This window comes from Scomber scombrus, chromosome 12, assembly GCF_963691925.1.
Source record: "Scomber scombrus chromosome 12, fScoSco1.1, whole genome shotgun sequence".
NCBI lineage: Eukaryota > Metazoa > Chordata > Actinopteri > Scombriformes > Scombridae > Scomber > Scomber scombrus.
The window spans coordinates 19,343,821-19,363,112 of record NC_084981.1 but is presented as its reverse complement, the minus strand read 5'-3'; the positions used below and the strand labels follow the sequence as shown (position 1 = coordinate 19,363,112).

Genomic DNA, 19,292 nt, shown 5'->3' with positions numbered 1-19,292 from the left:
TGTTTACAGTTGCTTAGCGCTTTAAAGGCATAAAGCACAGAAGACTAAATGCAGTGTGCACTATTCATGAGTTGTGTGATACTCAGTTTACTATCATACATAATAGCAGCAAATACATTGGATAAGATAAAACCAGAGGATATTCGACATTTCTTCTTGAAAAATAGTTAAAATGATTCATTGATGGTCAAAATAGTTGGGGATTATCTGTGTTAAGCAGTTACTCAGTCCAATTTGCTTTCTGTTTTGTCTATGGGCTGCCGCAGTCATCGTGCTGACACATCTGTCTCACACAGCTGGATTGGCTACAAATTACTTTTCATTGTACTCATGTTGTATGCTGTTTGAAGAATAAATATAAAATATGGTATTAAAATAGTTATTATTTAAGCTATACGGTAAAGGTTATTATGTAGCCAAAATGTATTGGGCATGTGCCCAACACCTAATAATTATATTCAAGTTACTTTCTGCTAAAACAATCTTTATGTGGTTCTCTTACTGAAAAGGAATGAAGTATTTTATGTCCTTGGTTTCAACAGCTCTGCCAATTTTTGAATCATTGAAGAGAGCTAAAATTGAATTATTAAAGTACTGGAATTTTCTGTCAAGAGGATCATTGACTGCCTCACACAGACTGAGCCCAAGGCACTGAAGCACACCATTAATGTAATACTCTATTTAGATGCAAGCAATCCCCTTTAAGAGAAAGGTTTATTTTTTACTGTAATGCAAATGAAAATTGCTGAGACCTCACTGACCTCTTCAGATGTTCTCAGTTTTGATGAATGCCTTGATTTGTTTTATTTTGGTATGGAAAGAACTATTCTCAGGAAGCACGGACACCTTGAAGAAATTTACTGGCTCAATTGTCAATTAATTCAGTAAGTTTAACTTTTAACTTAAAAGTATGGATTAATAACCAATGAAACAATTGAAACATATATTTCAACCTGATAAATCACTTATTGTATGTTTAATATGCCATTTGTCAACATATTGGAAAGTATTTAAAGTTTAAAAAAATACTGTCAATACTGGTTACATAAATTGCAGAACAGTCATATATTTTTATTTATCATTACTTTCACCTGTATGTCAAACTCTCCATATAAAATAAGATATTTTAATTAACACATGTGGTCAAAAAAGCTTGTGTGGGTTGTGTTGGCAGTGCTGGGAAAGCTACATTTTACATTTTTATATTTTATATTATATTCCTTTATTGCTAGGACTTCATGACCAAAGTCTATCAATTTGTTTTTCCATACAGTGCTTCATTGCGAAGCTATAGTAGGGGGATAGTGACACACAGAGGAAATGTTGTTCTCAAAACACTGTTACTTTAAAAGATATTCATTTGCTTTGAAAAGGCCAGACTGTTGAACCGCCATATCAACTTTGAAATGCATTTTTGCAGATTTTTCACCCCGTCTCTTACACTTCACAGCCAGTACGGATAGCACCAGTAAGTACATGTGTGCATTTTAATTTTGTTACAAGATAGATGAAAAATCCTGATCCTATCCTTTTAAGTAGTTCACACTTTGTAGAAAAGTGACAGCTGCAATATCATCTTCAGACACTGCAATTATTGCTTCACCCCACTCTATGAAGTTGATGGAATGAACAATGTGTTAATGATTTAGCTTTTCACTGAGCCTTGCCTCTCAGGGCTAAAAATATAGAACTGAGGATGACACTGCAAAACAGGTCAGTGAATCACAAAATTCAAAAGGCTTCTCCCTTTGAGGGCCATGGATGTAGTCTGCAAATTTCATGGCAATCAACCTATTACATTATGCAATATCTGCTGTGGAAGTGGAATTTTGACACAATGGAGGCACAAAAGAAAGGTCATATAATCAAAATGGACATGGGATCCTCTGGAGAGAGAAAAAGAGGGTCAGATTTTAATATACTTTGTGAAGAAGTTGAACTTCTGTCCTTTAGTGGTGCTAAAGAAAACATTAGGATTTGTCCTCAGGACACCAAGAATATCTTAAGTGAACTTCTTGGAAATTCATCAACTGTTAGTTTTCCAGATAGGCTACCACTGGGACAAAAGAGCTGACAGTTTTTCTTTTACCAATTAATTGGAAATACTGAACATATTCTTAAATATAAAATGTCATGGCAGTCTTGGACCATGGATGTATTTCAAAACCTTTTCACAGCAAACAAAAAAACTGTCAAAGCAGGAAAGGCAAAGCTGTAAATATTGACATTAATGATGTTCCATTAGTTGTCCAAACAAGCAGTGGTGGAAGTATTCAGATCCTTTACTTAGTAAAAGCATCATTACAACAATGTAAAAATACTGCACTGAATAGTCCTGCATGAAAAATTGTGCTTTAGTAAAAGTACAAAAGTATTAGCAGCAACATGGACTTATCCCAGAAAATCAACCTACTGGAATTATCATAATCAAGTATGGTGTTACCAAACCAGGATGTACAAGGTTTACAATGTAAATGATGTGATTTTAGGAAGTATTAGCAGCAAAATGTAATTAATGTATGGCAATAAAAGTACACATTTTATTCCTCTGACCAATATATTATTATACATGATACCATTAGATCATTAACACTGAAGCATCAGTGTGTAAACAGAACTGTTACTGCTGTAGTTGCTGCTGGAGGTGGAGCCAGTTTGAACTATACAGTTAGCTATGGTCCTGTGGTTCCCAACCTATGTGAAATGATAGGTGAAAGAATAAATAATTTGAACATTTATTGAAATCAAATCTGGTAAGAAATTTAGAGGGAAAAATTCCTATTTGGTGGAGCTGTTATCAAGTCATAGACATCTGAAATGTGACCTTGTATGCTATTCTTTGTGATGTCAAAAGCCCAAAAGGTTGGAAACCCCTCATTTCATCTTTTCCTCTTTAACATGTAGGCTATTTTAAAATCTTGTTATATTATCCATTGTGTAAAATATTCATCTGAAAAGTAACTAAAACTGTTGAATAAATGTAGTGGAGTAGAAAATACAATATTTTCCTCTTAAATGTAGTGGAATGGAAGTATAATGTTGCATAAAATGGAAATTCTCAAGTAAGGTATAAGTACTTCAAAACTGTGCTCGAGTAGATATTATAGTTAGACTACTTTAGAACATTTAGACAAAGCGTTGAGCGACCTACCATAAATCATTAGCAAGGTAACATCACTAGAAGACAACATGCTGCAGCAAAGTTAGCATTATGCTGTAAAATGCCTATTGTTAGCTAACATGAAGAAACCCTCCCTTCAATTTACAAGAACAAACTTTTAAAAAAAACTCTAAAATGTAATATTCCTCAGAGTATTTTCATACTGTCCGTTATTTTTAATCTCTTTCAATAATTAAAAAAACATATAATTAATATAACAAAATAATAATTTAAAAAAATATCCTGTAAGTCAATATAATGAGAAACTTTCTCAAAATTATGACTTATTATCTCAAAATAATGAGATACTTCTTTAAATTAATGACTTAGTAACTCAAAATAATGACTTAGTAACTATAATGAGATACTAATAAGTCAAGTCATTATTTTTAGATAGTTTCTCATTATAATTACTTAAATATTTTTTCCCCATCACATTGGCGTAAATGGGCTTCCATACACTAACATCTCTAATTTTCCTCATTCCCGCCGAAATAACTAAAGGCAGTCACGTGACGCTCTGTAATGAACTGCAGACTCCGCCCACACAATCACGGCTGTACACCTTGTTGTTGCTGCTCCTGCTACACTCCTCCTCTGCCTCCTACTGTGCCACCAACACTACCCAGGCCTGTCTCATGAAGCTAATTTGGTTGAAATAATGTTAGACACTGAAGAGGGTGAAGATGAATTTCAGGTTCTTCGGACGGTGAGTCAGCCATTTACAAAACTAACTAACCTGTCACCTTTTACAATTAACCTCCAGAAACCAAACTTGTAGTTGAGGTGTCAATACTTAAAGCTGTTAACAAAATACTAGCTCTTACAAGAGAGCACGTCAGTCATATTATTATGTTTTTATTCAATTCACATTTTAAAAACGTAACTTAGCTAATATTTAACCTAAAATACTCATCTCTGAGGAGACAAAAAATTACTGGCTCCTTGTTTCTTGTAAGATCTTGCAATTTTTAAAACGAGCAACCCTAACCTGAGTAGATCCAGGATTTGTTTTCGTTTTTAATATTGCCAGCTTTTTCTTATTGAAGTAAAATCACATTAAAAATAGCTAGTTTCATATCAGGGTCTATGAAAACGAATTGTGACCATTTGATGTATATCCAATGCTCTTAAAAGTTGTTAATCCCTTCTTCTATTATTATTATTAAAGTGATGATTTTTTATTCATATGAGAAAGTAACATAACAGTTCAAAAGTAAATTACTTTACTTTTAGTGCACAGTTTTCAACAGCAGTTTTGCTATTTTTGGCACTGCTTTGTTTAGTCACTGTCAGGCACAAGCAAGGGAGGACCACAAATGGCTTTTTTCATCTTCACTCCAAGATGCTATCATTATTCCCTAGTTGTAAGTTGTCCTCTCACACCTTGGTATCTTTGCCCTCTGATAAGAGCATGTCACAGGGAGTGTTTGGTGTGGATATGGGACTCACGCACTGCTCACACAGGCAGTGGTGGAGATGATGCATACTGTGAACCCAACTAACTTGTACCACACTCTTCATTTGTAGTGAATCTCGAAGAGCTACGGCATTTAAAAACATACAGCACACAATGTAAATTTGGGCTATTTGGCAAGATTGGTCCACCATACTGTATGAAATTAGGTTGCAGATACATTACTATATTAGAAAATGTACAGATGGCAGTCCAAGTCAAGATTTCTGAAAGCCTGCACTTGCATCTCCACCTGCCAGGGCTCTTAACATTTAGATTAAGTCTTGTGGGATGATGCATTTTCACTTGCCAAATGTACTGTGCCTCCAAAAAGAGCCAAGTCCTCTTAACCATCTCAGAGTCCCACCGTGCCTCAGCGTTGGGGCAGTGTGTTTGACTGATTGCAGAGTACTGCTGATATGAAGAGTGGAAAGAAGGGTGAATCAGGGGTCAGACAGTGCTGTATCTTCCCAATATGGAGGTATGCAGCCTGGGTAGAGAGAGGTGTCGGTAGTTGTGGTTGGACTTTGGAGACCAGTCGTCTGTTGTCTCTCTCTAAAGTTCCTTAAATAGACATGGAGGCCTAATTCCTTTGACGTTTTGTATTTGACATTTAAATGAAGATAAGATAAGTTTGGTGACAGATATGTCTACTGTACATGCATTTTTAGTACAGGAAGATCATGTTAAGCTGATAAACACTTAAGTAAAAATAGTGTAAAAAACCTGCAATGAAATTTTGTTGTCATTCTGTAGATACTTCATATTTTCAGTGTGTCTGTCAGTTATTTTTTCTTATATTCGTGGGTTTGTTTACATGATTCCTGAACACCAAATCCAAGCAACTATTTCCCATAGCATTGAATGGATATGTTTGGTCATGTTCACCATGCCCTATTTATATGAGATTCAACACAGAATTGTAGAGTCCTTCAGCCTAAATGCGGCCTCAGTGTGATTTTCAAAATCTATGAGAGTCCATTTCAGAAGGAGCATGAGGAGTACTTGCTTTTTTTTTTTACTTGAAGAAGGTAAAGGCGAAGAAATGATCCATATCACATTTGGCCTTCACAGACATCTCAGTTGAATCTTAATATGCACTCATACTGTGAATGTGCTCTGTTTATACGATATGTGGGAATCTATTACACTTACTGCTGTTTTGTGTGTGTGTTTTTCTCAGGGGGATGAGGTTGTTTTGCAGAGTACTTTCACTTCCCAGGAGGAACATGTGAAACTCTGTCTTGCCGCTGAGGGATTTGGCAGCAGACTTTGCAGGCTCGAACCCACCTCTAACTGCAAGGTATAGAACTCCACTTCAAAAGTTGTACACAAAGTTGTTGGACATGACTTCTTTCTAGCTGTCTTTCTATGTAAAGTTTTAATAAAGATGTACTAATTGTTGTGATAATGTTTTTCAAAGTTATTTAAAAGTTTTATAAATAGTTTTCCACTACGGATTCAACTCTAAATTCTCAAACTCAGGATTTAGAATTATTTTCTATTTATTTATAGTTGTTTTTTTTTGTCTTTTCCCCCCAGTTTGGAATACCTAGTTTCTCTGTGATCCTTGTCAGTGCTAGCTCCACTGTTGGCCTGTTGGGGGGAGTGGACAGATGTGAAACTATCTCGCTGACACCTCTTGTACTGTCCTTCTATTTCTAACAGAATGTCCCACCAGACTTATCTGTATGTGGCTTTGTCCTGGCCCAGTGTCTCTCTGTCCGAGCCCTGCAGGAGATGCTTGCCAACAGTAAAAACCTGGCTACAGAGGTGAGAGCCTCCATAGATGTAAACCAATAAAAAAGCACGTATGATATAGAACTAGTTGTTGTTGAATGAACCACCAAAAAAATAATCACTTTGTAAAAGTGCACTGCTGTCAGTTTGCAGGCTTGATAATTAATCAGCTGCAGCACATTAAACAGCACGCCAACACACGTCACTTAGCTCTGTTTAGGTGCAGCTGAGGTCCTTACTTTTCAGTATCACTGCTAACATAACACTGTCTGTCCTTGACTTGTAAGCAACTGTGTTAGTTTGCTTAGTTTGTCTTGATCCCCCTGCTAGGGATCAGCTTTTTTCCTGGAACTAAGCTTCCCTAAATACCATTTCATCTTCCTTTTAATAACAGATACTATTAACAGTAAATTAAGAAACCCACACTGTTTCTCTGCAAAATCGGCTGACCAAATGTGAATTCAGTTGGACTTTACTGTACTATTCAGTGCACTGTTAACTAAAATAAAGACCAGTATTTTATTAGAGACTTTTTAAGAGGGATTTAGACTGTACTTACCCACCTGCAGCCACATAGTTAGCACAGTTTTACAACACAACACAGATAAGCCATCGTCATCATTTTCTCTGTTGTTCTCAATTACTATTTGGCATTATTTAAATTGATAATTGTTTGTATTTTTTCTCAATTTGCTGAATTTCTCTTAAGTTCTTATTCTATTCTGTTTGTGAGTTTACTCACTTTTTTTTGTTACAGTAAATGTGTACTGAGTCATTGTATTCTTTGTTATTGTTCTTTACAGGTGGGAGCTGGAGGAAGCCATCGCACGCTTCTGTATGGCCAGGCTGTGTTGTTCCTACATTCATACAGTGGCATGGTGAGTCATTGTGGTATAATACAGATGATTGCAACCTTTTTTTTTTCCTAAAAGTTTCATTAGCTTTTTTCCAAATATTTGTTCATACATTTACCAGCTATTGTTCTACTATTGTTCATTTTGATCCCAGTATCTCAGCTGCTTGTCTTCATCTCAGTCTTCAACTGACAAGCTGGCTTTTGATGTTGGTCTGCAAAAGGATAAAGCAGGTATTTGGTGTAGGACCTTTTTAAATAGAAGATTGTGATATCAGTGCATATTTGCTTTTTCAGTGCTTTTTAAAATATGTGCAATTTATACCATATTACCTTATGTTTCCATAATAATAAGTCTTTGCATGTCTCAGGTGAGGCATGTTGGTGGACCGTCCACCCGGCATCCAGACAGAGGTCAGAAGGCGAGAAAGTGCGCGTTGGAGATGACCTCATACTGGTCAATTTGTCCTCAGAGAGATATCTGGTAAATCAGGGAAATATATACATTTGGTGTGTGATATTTCAGAGCATATTAAATGTCAAATACCCTAATGTATTTAAAGAAAAAAACAAATTACTACTGATTTAACATTTAAAGTGGATATATGAGATGTGCGTTCTTTTCCACATCCTTTCCCTGAGCTTTGTTGAATCAGAAGAAATTGGTTTCATGTCCTTTTACTTTAGTTTAGTTTTAGTTGACCATCTGTGTTTCTCAGCCTCTGATGATGAGCTTATGTTAATTGTTATGATAACAGCTATTGTAGTAAAAAAACGCTGAATTTGGATATATGTTAATGAGCCCATTTTGCTATTACCATTTCGTTTCCTCCCAGCACCTGTCCTTTGGCACTGTATTTGACAACAAAAGCTTGAGTGACAGTCTGATTGTTAATGCAGCCTTCCAGCAGAGTCTCTGGAGTGTTGCTCCTATCTGCTCTGGAAGTGGAGTTGCTCAAGGCAAGTTTGTTTTATTATATTTCGTTCATGTATTCATCTGTAAAATTATATAATCAATGTGATTGGTCAAAGAGGCATTCCAGCTGTATGTAGTGCCCCTTTGTTTATGCAAACTGTACAAAGCTGTGCCTTCCATTAAAAGAAAAAAGTTGGTGGTTAGTGGCGATCACATCTGGTCTCTGTTGGGCTGCATCTAGGATTCCTGAAGGGAGGCGACACGTTGCGGCTACTCCACAGCCATAGTGATGCATGTCTGACTATTCCCTCTACAGAGCAGGGAGAAGAGCTGCAAAGGTCAGTTGAAAAGACTAATCCTCTCTCTTGTTTACTAGAAAAAAATGTCCTTTTCTTCTATGGTCATGTCTTCTCTCTTAATCCAGGATAATGCATTATGAGATTGGATCAGTCTCCAGCTATGCCCGCTCTCTCTGGAGGCTGGAAATTCTGCGTGTTGTGTAAGTATACATGGATTTCATGTGATGATCAGGTCATGTGCAGTTTCAAGTAATATTTAGCTGAATATAATAGAATGATATCCAGTTTTAAACGTATTAATAGAAAACACCATCAAAATATCCTAAGTAACATTTGCAGAACAAACAAAACTCCTAGTTCCCCACCTGCAGGAGCCTGGGGGGCGGAGTTGGGTTGTCAAAAACATTCAACTCACCTGGACTGACATGCTTCTATAAGCTGATGACAGTCAGTCACTTGGTTTCTCTCTGGTCTCTCTGCTTTTTGTTGTGTTTAGTTTCATTTATTTTTTAGTTGTATACAATAAAGTTATTTTTAGTTACAACTCATGTGTGGTCTCTTCTCTGATGTCCAGCCTTGAGCCGGGTTGTGACAATATACAAGGTAATTAATTGTTATTGAGACCACAGAGGGAGTCAATATCAAATGTAGCAGACACACTGCCAGAGCCAGGCCCAGAATTACTGTTCCTGCTGTTTCTGTCCACACAACTGTGCAGAGTTGCTGGAATGATATTTAATATATATATATTTAATAAAAACAACAAAAACACAGTGCTTGGTGTTTCTCAGGTGGAGTGGTCGGCATACAGGCTGGGGGCAATCTTTCCGACTCTGCCATGTAACCACTGGGAGGTATCTAGGTCTTACAGAGGAGAAAGGCCTACATCTGGTTGATAGGGACAAAGCTGACATCAGCACAACGTCCTTCTGCTTCAGATCATCGAAGGTCAGAAGTGTGGAGAAATTCACCACTTAGTTTTTGAGGCCATATATATATATATAAAAGTACATTTCAGATCATCATATATATCAACATTTGTGATGCCTTTAGGAGAAGCTTGACACTGGAACAAAGACTAATGCCGATGGCATGGGGACCCCTGAGATCAAGTATGGAGACTCCATTTGTTATGTTCAGCATGTGGATTCTGGGCTATGGCTCACCTACCAGGCAACTGATGCCAAATCTACACGCATGGGAGGAGCTCAGCGAAAGGTAAACCTGTAATTTTAAAAGCACTATAAGAAGAGAATTATTGTTGATTAGCCAAAAGTATAAGACTCATTTCATGCACTGTTCTGATTATCCCTTGAAAATGTTGAAAAGTTTGAACGTTTTAAGTTACGCTTTAACATACTGAAAGATTCAGGAGGAAATGATCACAAATGATATGTTTCCAGGCCATTTTGCACAGTGAAGGTCACATGGACGATGGGCTTACACTGTCTCGTTCTCAGAGGGAAGAATCTCACACTGCCAGACTCATCAGGACTGCTATTCTCCTTTTCACTCGCTTCATCAGGTACTAGACATCTAGAGTCTGGGTCATCTCCGACTTACACACAGATTGAGATGTGGTTACACTGACACAGTGACAGCTTTTGTTTCCAGTTGCAGTTGCTTAATGTTGTATTAAATTTAAAAGTGCATTTATAACACAAGCTTTGTACATGCCTGTGTGGAACTTGATTATTATATCACAGGTCATCCAAATTCTATCTATAGCTATGTATAAGATGTCTGAGTCTTGTACTTTAAATGTTGCACACACATACACAAATGGTACCCAGATACATTACCACAGACTTCGGTTGTCCTGGAATACCTGATATACCTTAGCCATACCAGAGGACCATTTCAAAATACTAAACTTCTGCACTGAGAGAAAACACTGGAAGACAGAATCACTTGTGGCTCTGATACTCACTCACATGTTCTGCTCTCCCTTTAAAAAAACAAAAACAAAACAGCATTGTTAATTTTAGTCATACAGCCCTATAACACACATGTGCTTTAAAGGACTTTATAGTCTGTACAACATACAACACCCCCTGTCCTTACTGAGAATCCACATCAAAAGTGACACATTACATTGTGGTACTGAAGCATTATGTCTGCTCAATTCATGTCAACTCTGACCTATGTTCAGGTTCACTGTCCACACAACCAGCTGTCTTGTCGGCAGTAGAGTTCCTTAGGAACTGAAAGGACAGCAGCTGCTCAAACTGTCTTCACCAGGCTGATGGACTGTAGAAATGTACTAAACAAAAACAGACTCTCGTATCTGGTATCGACTACTGCAACTCGTTACTGGCAGGCCTCCCCGCATGTAAAAAAAAAACCTGAATTCAAAACACAGAACAGCAATAAAAAACAGCTCCTGTCTACCTGAACTCCATCATTCAACTCTAGGCTCCCCCCGGTTCAGTACAATACGCCAATGAAATGCACCTTGTACCACCACCACAACAGGGCCTTGAGTCTCTAGCCAGACTCTTCTCTTCTGTTGTTCCCTAGTGGTGGAACGAGTTACAAAACTCTTATTTCATCCACATAGTCCCTCTCAATCTATATGAAAAGACTAAAGACCCAGCTTTTTGGCAAACACCTCAGCACGTGATGAACTGAAAAAAAAGAAAATAAATCTGCCTCTATGCTCTCTGTGCATTGTCTCAGTGCATCCTATTAACTAGGTCCTCACCTGTGTTGTATCAACTCTCAGATATGTGTCAATTTGGATAAAAAGGTCTGCTAAATAAAATTGTAAATTGTTATCCATTGTTTCCAGAGTCTGGGTACCGTAGTGCAACTGGAAAGTGTATAATGACACTTGGAACCTTAAATAACCATTACAGATACTGTTAAACATTCACAAAAAAAGAAACTGTTCTCCTCTATGATGTATTGTCACATTTTTACTACACCTTTTCTTTAGGAAACTTGATGGTTTTAGTCAACAAGGAAACCTCCCCTCTGTCACTTTGCCAATGGAAGCAGTGAAATGCAGCCTGCAGGATCTAATAAACTATTTCCAGCCTCCACCTGAGGGGCTAGACCATGAAGTTAAACAGAACAGCATGACAGCACTAAAGAATCAGCAGAACATGTTTCAAGAGGAGGTAAATATATATGTGTGAATGAATAAATTGGTCCTGTGATAAATTTGTCTGTGTTCCTTGAGTATACCCCTGTCTCTTCTCAGGGTGTGATAGATTTGGTCCTAGACTGTATTGACCGTTTACAACAATACAGCAGTGCTTCACAGTTTGCTGAAGCTGCTCAGGGTGACACAGGAGAAGAGTGGGAGACTATTCTCAACCGTTTCTATGAGCTACTGGGTAAGAAATAACACACGTCTTCAGAGTATAGATGGCCATTCATATGCACTTTGATATAAAATATGATAAAATGAATAACTTTAATGGGCTATGTTAGTGTTTAAGTATTGTGAAACGTGAATACTCTTCTTCTTTTTTTCCCTTCAGCGGCTCTGATCCGGGGAAACCATGTAAACTGTGCACATTTCTCAGGTTCACTTGACTGGCTGATTAGCAGGCTTGACCGGCTCGAGGCCTCTTCTGGTCAGTTGGATTTATGGGCATTTTTTTTCTTTTTATCTGTTTCTAAAAAAAAACGTGTTGATATCATTTTGATACAGCTGGTTTTACATAATTGATTATGTGGGGAAATATTCTACTTATACCCTGTTTTATATATATATGTATGTTATTTTTCTGAGATTGCTTATCATATGTTATTTCATCATTATAGCAAAATATAGGCATATAGACAGTAAACTCGGGGTATTGTCCATGCAATATTGTGTAATTGATAACTGTCATGTACAGGAGTTTTGGAAGTTCTCCACTGTGTCTTAGTGGAAAGTCCTGAAGTACTCAATGTCATCAAAGAAGGACACATTCAGTCTATCATCTCTTTTCTGGACAAGCATGGATTCAACCACAAGGTAGCATTTGCAGGGTTTTTATGTGTGAAATGAATACTAGAAATAAAATGAGCAGTTATTGTTACATTGGTTGATATGCAGTAGAACATCTAAATTTAGCTTGCTATGGAAAGAAAAATTCACATTGGTTAAATATGTCAACACAGAATTTAGCTTTTAGACTGTACATGGATGTGCAAAATATTGAAATTAGTTAGTAACTAGAAACAAGTATATTGGCTATAACAGGAGTGTGTCCCTAATGTGGGATAATATCAATATGTTTAAGAAGTTTTGCTGGATGAACTGCTGACTGGCTTTGTTCCAGGTGCTGGAGGTGTTGTGCTCTCTGTGTATGTGCCATAGTGTCGCCGTGCGGTCCAATCAAAACCTCATCTGTGACAATCTGCTGCCAGAGAGAGACTTGCTGCTCCAAACACGTCTGGTTAATCAGGTCACCAGGTACAATTTACAATGTTTTCTCTAAAATGGGAAAGCTTTGTCTCTGACTTGTTCTCTCTTCTATTGTCACCTATTCTTTTTTTGTTCAATGTTTTTCTTAATTTCTCTGTACTAAATAGATGCAGGCAGAAACTTAAACCACAATACTTCAGGGATAAGGGGTTGTCATTCGTTCTTCATCGCGGTCTCAATATAAAATTCCCTTCTGCAACACGCCACTATCATGCGTTCAAATACCCACTCTCTTTTCTTTTTGCGTCACCCTTCTGACAAGCATATTTTAGATTATAATCCAAGTTTGGCAACCAATCAGTGAGAAATGACAACCTCTGACTGGACACTGGATTACAAAAGCATCTAAAAATTGTGCACATTTAAAAATTGTGCTGCATGAAGTCCGTCTTCTCATATTCTGTGCTCACTTGTATTTCCTCTTTGCACTGAATGAGGGCTTTCTTTTTCTAGCTCTGATCATGCTTTCTCATAAATTTGTTTAGCTGAGCACCACTTGTCAACTGTAGAGATCTCATTGCTGCAGGCCTTGGTATCTTTTGAAGTTTTCCATCTGTAATGATGTCTGCATTCTTGACACAAGAAATACTTCAGATTTTCTTTATAGTAAGGCACTCATCTTTTCTCAGTTGGACTTGAGTTAATTGAATACAGTCACAGTCAGTCCTCTTTTATTTGCTTTACCATGTATTTTTGTATGAATGGATCAGACCAATAATGCTATTGTCGGAACAAGGATGTCTTCATTTCAGTCTCTTCCAATGAGCCTTGGAAAAGTTGCCCACTGCCTGAGGTGGTATGGCTCAACAGAGTTAATATTTAGACGTTCTTTAGCCAGTTTCATCATATTTCATGTTGTCCTTCTTTCTCTCAATATTTTGGACCACTGTGCCAGTCTGATCTTGTAGACGCTTCCATTTCCCTGTTCCTTTGAACTTTCCTCCTTTTTTTTTTTCCTCCATCTGCCCTTTCTTCCTCAGCACCTGGTTTCCTTGAATGTGCTTTTCTCTATCAGCAGGCAATTTTGTTCTTTGGGCCGTATGGCTTATTTCTTTACACCTGCTCAGTCGATTCACCAGCTTTCCCCAGCTCTCTTCTCCTCCTCAAGCCATTTCTCGTTCTATCACATTTACTTCGTGATCAACTAAATGCCTCGTTGGTACAATTGCTTTCATCATCCTTTTTCTTTATCTCATCAGTTTTCTTTTTTTTTCATGTTGTCTTCACTAGCCACAGTTTTTTTTTCCAATTTTTCTAGATGCTGTCTTTCCTTTTTTCTTCATCCATTTTTCTATTTAATCAGGTCTTACTTTTCTCTCTGTGTTCTTTTTCCATTCTCTCAAATCTGTATTCGTGTTCATTACCCAAACACTGTGTTGGCCACACTTTTAATTCCAGTAGCGTATTGGTGATTTGCTCGTCCACATTCCTCTCCATCTCATTGTCTCTCATCCAGCTCCCAAATTATCTCTGGTAATTTTGTTTCAGCATTGATATTAGGAGGTCAAAAGCAGAACCGCTTGAAGGGCGTGTTTTCTGTGTTTGTTGTTTGTTCATTCATCGTTATATTTATGCAACAATGTAATGTACTGTGCCTGTGGGAGTTGTGGCATGCTTTGTGTGGGTTGCATAGATAACTAAATTCATGTGGTCGTACACAGGACTGTGTGGTTAATTTCAAACAAACATCTTCCAGAGACTGTCTACACATAATTTAGATAATCTGATAACTCATTCCAGTTATATACAATATATCCCCCATCCCACCTTTTCTGATTTAGCCCCTTGGCGATAAATATGTCTAAAGAGTATTATTTGTGAAGTTTTCTGGTTTAAGAGATTTACAAAAATTGCATTTAATTGTCCACTTTTCTAATTATTCAATGATTTATTGTTCATTAATCTTTTTTTAATCATGTGCAGTAGTCAGTAGTAGTCATTATCACACGTCTGTACAATTTTGTAACATTTCTTCAAACCTACTTTACTACTATTCATGTCTTAGAAATGAATGTTATACTAACAAAAATTATAACCAGACCAAATTTGGCTAAATCTTAACAGATAAGTGCACTCTTATCTTCTATTTTTATTGCCTTTATTGCCCCTTCACTGTCTGCATCTCATTCTACCAAAGCATGAGGCCAAACATCTTTCTGGCCATTGGGGAAGATTCAGCCCAGCATCGGAGGTGGTACTATGAGCTGGTTGTGGATCATGTAGACCCCTTCCTTACATCTGAGCCCACCCACTTGCGAGTCGGCTGGGCTTGCACTGAGGGTTACCAGCCTAAGCCTACAGGAGGTGAAGGCTGGGGGGGCAACGGGTTGGGAGATGATCTTTGCTCCTACGGCTTTGATGGTCTTCACCTTTGGGCAGGTAAGGACAAGATCAAACCAGAGATACTGTAAGAGTACTACAGGGGAATTGGCTCACTGAATTATGATTGTGTGTGTAACCATATTTCAGTCTTATAATCTTGAATCTTTCACAAACTAAAGTAGAGAGAAAGTATAATCTAATTACAAGAAAACTGAAAAAAGTACTCTCAAGTATATTGCCCCACATATCCAGTATCTACAGATGTTACAAAATAGTACAAAGTCAGCGCTTTTCTAGTGCCATGGAATTTATATATGGAAGCTTTACTATGCTTAAGTAAAGTTCAATAAAATGGATGCTTTATAATTTGCCTGTTCAGAAAACTCTCAGCAGCCATTGAAATTACAGCAGTGACTGTTATTGTTGAGCAACACGTAATTACACAGAGAGAGCTGGTAACATATTACTGTTTGTTCTTTTAAGGCTGCACATAGAGAGACTGGGAGCAATGATAATACATCAGGAGCACCAGCAGTAGTGATGCAATAGCAATACTTTTGATTATGAAACATTTGTTTGTATCACATTAAGATCAATTCAGACAGAAGGAAGACTATATAAATAAATAATAAATACGTGGGGCATTGCGTCAGCCTTTTGTGGATTCATTTAATAAAGCATGGTGAATCTTTCAAACTTAGTGATGTGTTTGTGTGCTTAATAAATGAGGTCTGAATATGGGTGACTTTAAAGATCCTGTCTCCTGAATCTTTGCTAGGCTGTGTGGCTCGTAAAGTGAGCTCTTCCTTCCCTCACCTACTGAAAAATGACGACATTGTCAGTTGCTGCCTCGACCTCAGTGCTCCCTGCATCTCATTTCGGGTTAATGGTCTGCCTGTGCAGGGCATGCTGGAGAACTTCAGTGCTAATGGACTTCTTTATCCTGTGGTCAGCTTCTCTGCTGGAATCAGGTCAGTCGTGTTTAATTGTTTCTTATCTAAGTTTAATCAGTGTACTGAAACATCATCTAGAATCTACATACACTAAATGATACACTAAATGCTTTTCTTGTCCTGTTTCTGGAAACAAGGGTTCGTTTTCTGCTTGGGGGAGCTCATGGAGAGTTTCGGTTCCTGCCCCCACCAGGTTTTGCTCCATGCTCTGAGGCTCTGCTACCTAGAGTCAAGCTGAAGGTAGAGCCATGTCATAGATACATCTTGGATCATAGAGATGGGAAACAAGAGATCATTGGCCCCTTAGTACCCGTCACTCCGGTTACCTTCACTCCCACACCAGTAGATGTCAGCAAGGTAAAAATCAGCATAGACAAACCGTTTATTGTATTGTGTCTTACTTATTATGTTATTTTTAGTGATTCCAGATTTCTTTTAGATATTCATTGATGTTTATATCTAATTTGAAGTTTTTACTTTATACTCAGAATATGTATTACTGTCATAGGTGGTATTGCCCCCACAAATTGAGAATATTCAAGAAAAAATGGCTGAGAATATCCATGAAGTTTGGGCAGTGGACAAGATTGATCTCGGATGGACATATGGACCAGTAAGAAAAGAGAATCAACATAATTAAAACATAATTTAATTACACTGCACATACTGAAGTGTGTAAGAAATTTTTCCCATCTACTTGACTTGCGCAGCTTGCTTCAGTTTTGCTTGCAGCGTGAAAAATATCTTTCATCAAACAGGTGAGAGATGAGGGGAAGAGACACGATCCTTGTCTGGTAGAGTTCTCCAAGCTGCCAGAGCAGGACCGGAACCACAACCTTCAGATTGCTCAGGACAACCTCAAGTGAGCTTAATCATAACTGTCATATGATAGACACCCCCCCCCCACATTTTTACTTTATTATTACTTCATTATTACAACCCCCAATTTTACTTTATTATAATTGTATTATTAACTACCCCAATTTTACTTTATTATTGTATTAATTTGTTGTGCTATTATTGATATAATTTCAATTTTGGTTTTTATTTTAGTCATAGTGAATTTTTCTGTTTTCTTTTCCCATTCGAGGACTCTTCTTGGCTTATGTGTCCACATTGGTTTGACTGATGACCACGCCGAGGAGAGGGTCAAATACACAAGACTTTCCTCTAAGTATGCATTAATCATATGTTTAAGATGAGCTCTAATTGCATTTTGCTTGAAGCCCTTGTGAATAGAAAAAAAAATATTCTCAGCATGGCACATTATTGTAGCCTCACATGTCTAATTTTAGAGTTTGCCTAGGGCAGCATGTCTGATGACTATCTTCGAAAATGCTGTAAAAGCACAACTACATTTTAATTCTTAATTTTACAATCATTTTTCAAAGGCTGTTGTGATCTTGACACATTCAAGTTACATTTTTATTCCTTTTCTCAGGTATGAGCAGTCTAATGGTTACAGGCCTGCCCCAGTAGACCTAAGCCAAGTTTTTCTGAGCCCAGGCCATGAAGAAGTGATTACCTTGTTGGCAGAGAATGATCACAATGTATGGGCCAGAGAGCGTATCAAGCAGGGATGGACCTATGGAACCCAACAGGTTTATGTTCTCTGATGTATTACTATATTAGTCAGGCACTACTGAGGTGTATATTGTCTCTCGGTCACAACACAGAAATGCACACAATAGCAACATGCTGTTGCGACTCAAACATTGCCCCTTTTTTTTCCTTTTTCATTTGTATTTTTAGGATGTAAAAGCCAAGCGGAGCCCTTACCTTGTGCCTTACAACCTTCTTGATGAAAAGAGTAGGAGAGTGGGCAGGGAGGGTGTCAGAGACACTGTTTGCACCCTGCTGGCCTACGGTTACAGCCTGGAGCTACTTAACCAGGAACAGAGTATGTCATTATTCTTATGAGTTTCAGCTGAGTTCATTGACCATTACTTAATATCCAGCATAGGCTAATGAATTGAAGTACATTAGTTGCTCTATTTAACAACATCTAAAGTACAGAAAAAGATTTATCAACATAATATTGCAAAGATACACTTTATTTAATGAGAATGAAGTTTTTATTTAATGGATAACATTTTCTTTGTTTCTTGGCTTTGCAGCCACATTATCAAACCCATGTCTCTTCTCTGCTGAGAAGAGCAGAGTGTTCAGACCAGATAAATCATATGCTGTGACCCAGGGGAAGTGGTACTTTGAATATGAAGTCGTGACAGCAGGGAATATGAGAGTTGGCTGGGCCCGGCCGGGGTGTACCCCAGATAAAGAACTTGGCTCAGATGACCAGGCATATGTCTTTGATGGAGTTGAGGTAAGATTTTATGGTTCTTAATATGGCCAATTTACCACAGTTGAGCCTAAATCACAGTGCATTAAAGCCCCAATGAGGATTTTTTTCTTATTTGAAAGGTATACTGAAAAAACAGGGCTCTGTTTTCCCACGGTTTTTCGACATTTCAGAATTATAATATATCTGGATCTAATTATAAACTTGTGTATTTTAGCTGTGTGATCATTAGTGGTGCCAGAGGATGTTTTAGAGAGCAGATGATGAGGCAGAGAGCAGGCCCTGTGCTGTTTTTTGAAATAACCGTGAAATGAGAGGAATTGGAATTAATCACTAAAATATCCAAAGAAATACTGTAGCTTACTGCAACACATCCTTATTCAGAGTTGCATGTCCAGGCAATATCATCTGATTTCAACCCAGTACTTGATCAACAACACATCTGTCACAATTACAGCAAAGCTGTAATTCTGATGTATAACTCTGATTAATCAGTGGTTGTGATCAAACAGTAATAATTTTGCTCAACTGTTTCCAAACCATTTCAAATGAGTACACAAAAATATACATTGCATAATTATACTTGCTGGCTGCTATTTAACCTTAATTAACCTTGTCCTGTGTAAGAATACTTGTCTTGATTTCTATCTAACTCATTCTCCTCTTGTTACTTTCAGGCTCAGTGGTACCATCAGGGCGGTGAGCCCCTGGGGCGTCCGTGGCAAAGAGGCGATGTGGTGGGTTGTTTGGTGGACATAGCTGAACGCACCATGATGGTCACGCTCAATGGGGAAGTGCTGTTTAATGACAGAGGATCAGAGCTGGCTGCCAAGGACTTTGATATCAGAGACGGTCTGGAATAGTTTTT

General features: G+C 37.8%; 2 protein-coding genes across 2 annotated transcripts in view; both read left to right on the top strand.

Annotated features, from left to right (window-relative positions):
- dnajc9 (DnaJ (Hsp40) homolog, subfamily C, member 9) overlaps positions 1-19,292 on the top strand; it is a 149,520-nt gene that overhangs the window by 67,470 nt on the left and 62,758 nt on the right. The window lies entirely within an intron of this gene.
- Positions 3,822-19,292, top strand: part of ryr2b (ryanodine receptor 2b (cardiac)) — a 63,445-nt gene continuing 47,974 nt past the window's right edge. Inside the window, 27 exon segments of the mRNA XM_062431051.1 lie at positions 3,822-3,869; positions 5,800-5,919; positions 6,285-6,432; positions 7,158-7,234; positions 7,365-7,443; positions 7,581-7,693; positions 8,046-8,169; positions 8,367-8,463; positions 8,550-8,624; positions 9,216-9,372; positions 9,478-9,642; positions 9,828-9,949; positions 11,363-11,546; positions 11,630-11,765; positions 11,913-12,008; positions 12,276-12,394; positions 12,702-12,835; positions 14,985-15,226; positions 15,948-16,140; positions 16,260-16,479; positions 16,631-16,735; positions 16,881-16,984; positions 17,213-17,296; positions 17,564-17,723; positions 17,875-18,022; positions 18,240-18,448; positions 19,102-19,276. Of these exon segments, the coding sequence (XP_062287035.1) occupies positions 3,822-3,869; positions 5,800-5,919; positions 6,285-6,432; positions 7,158-7,234; positions 7,365-7,443; positions 7,581-7,693; positions 8,046-8,169; positions 8,367-8,463; positions 8,550-8,624; positions 9,216-9,372; positions 9,478-9,642; positions 9,828-9,949; positions 11,363-11,546; positions 11,630-11,765; positions 11,913-12,008; positions 12,276-12,394; positions 12,702-12,835; positions 14,985-15,226; positions 15,948-16,140; positions 16,260-16,479; positions 16,631-16,735; positions 16,881-16,984; positions 17,213-17,296; positions 17,564-17,723; positions 17,875-18,022; positions 18,240-18,448; positions 19,102-19,276 (3,634 nt within the window).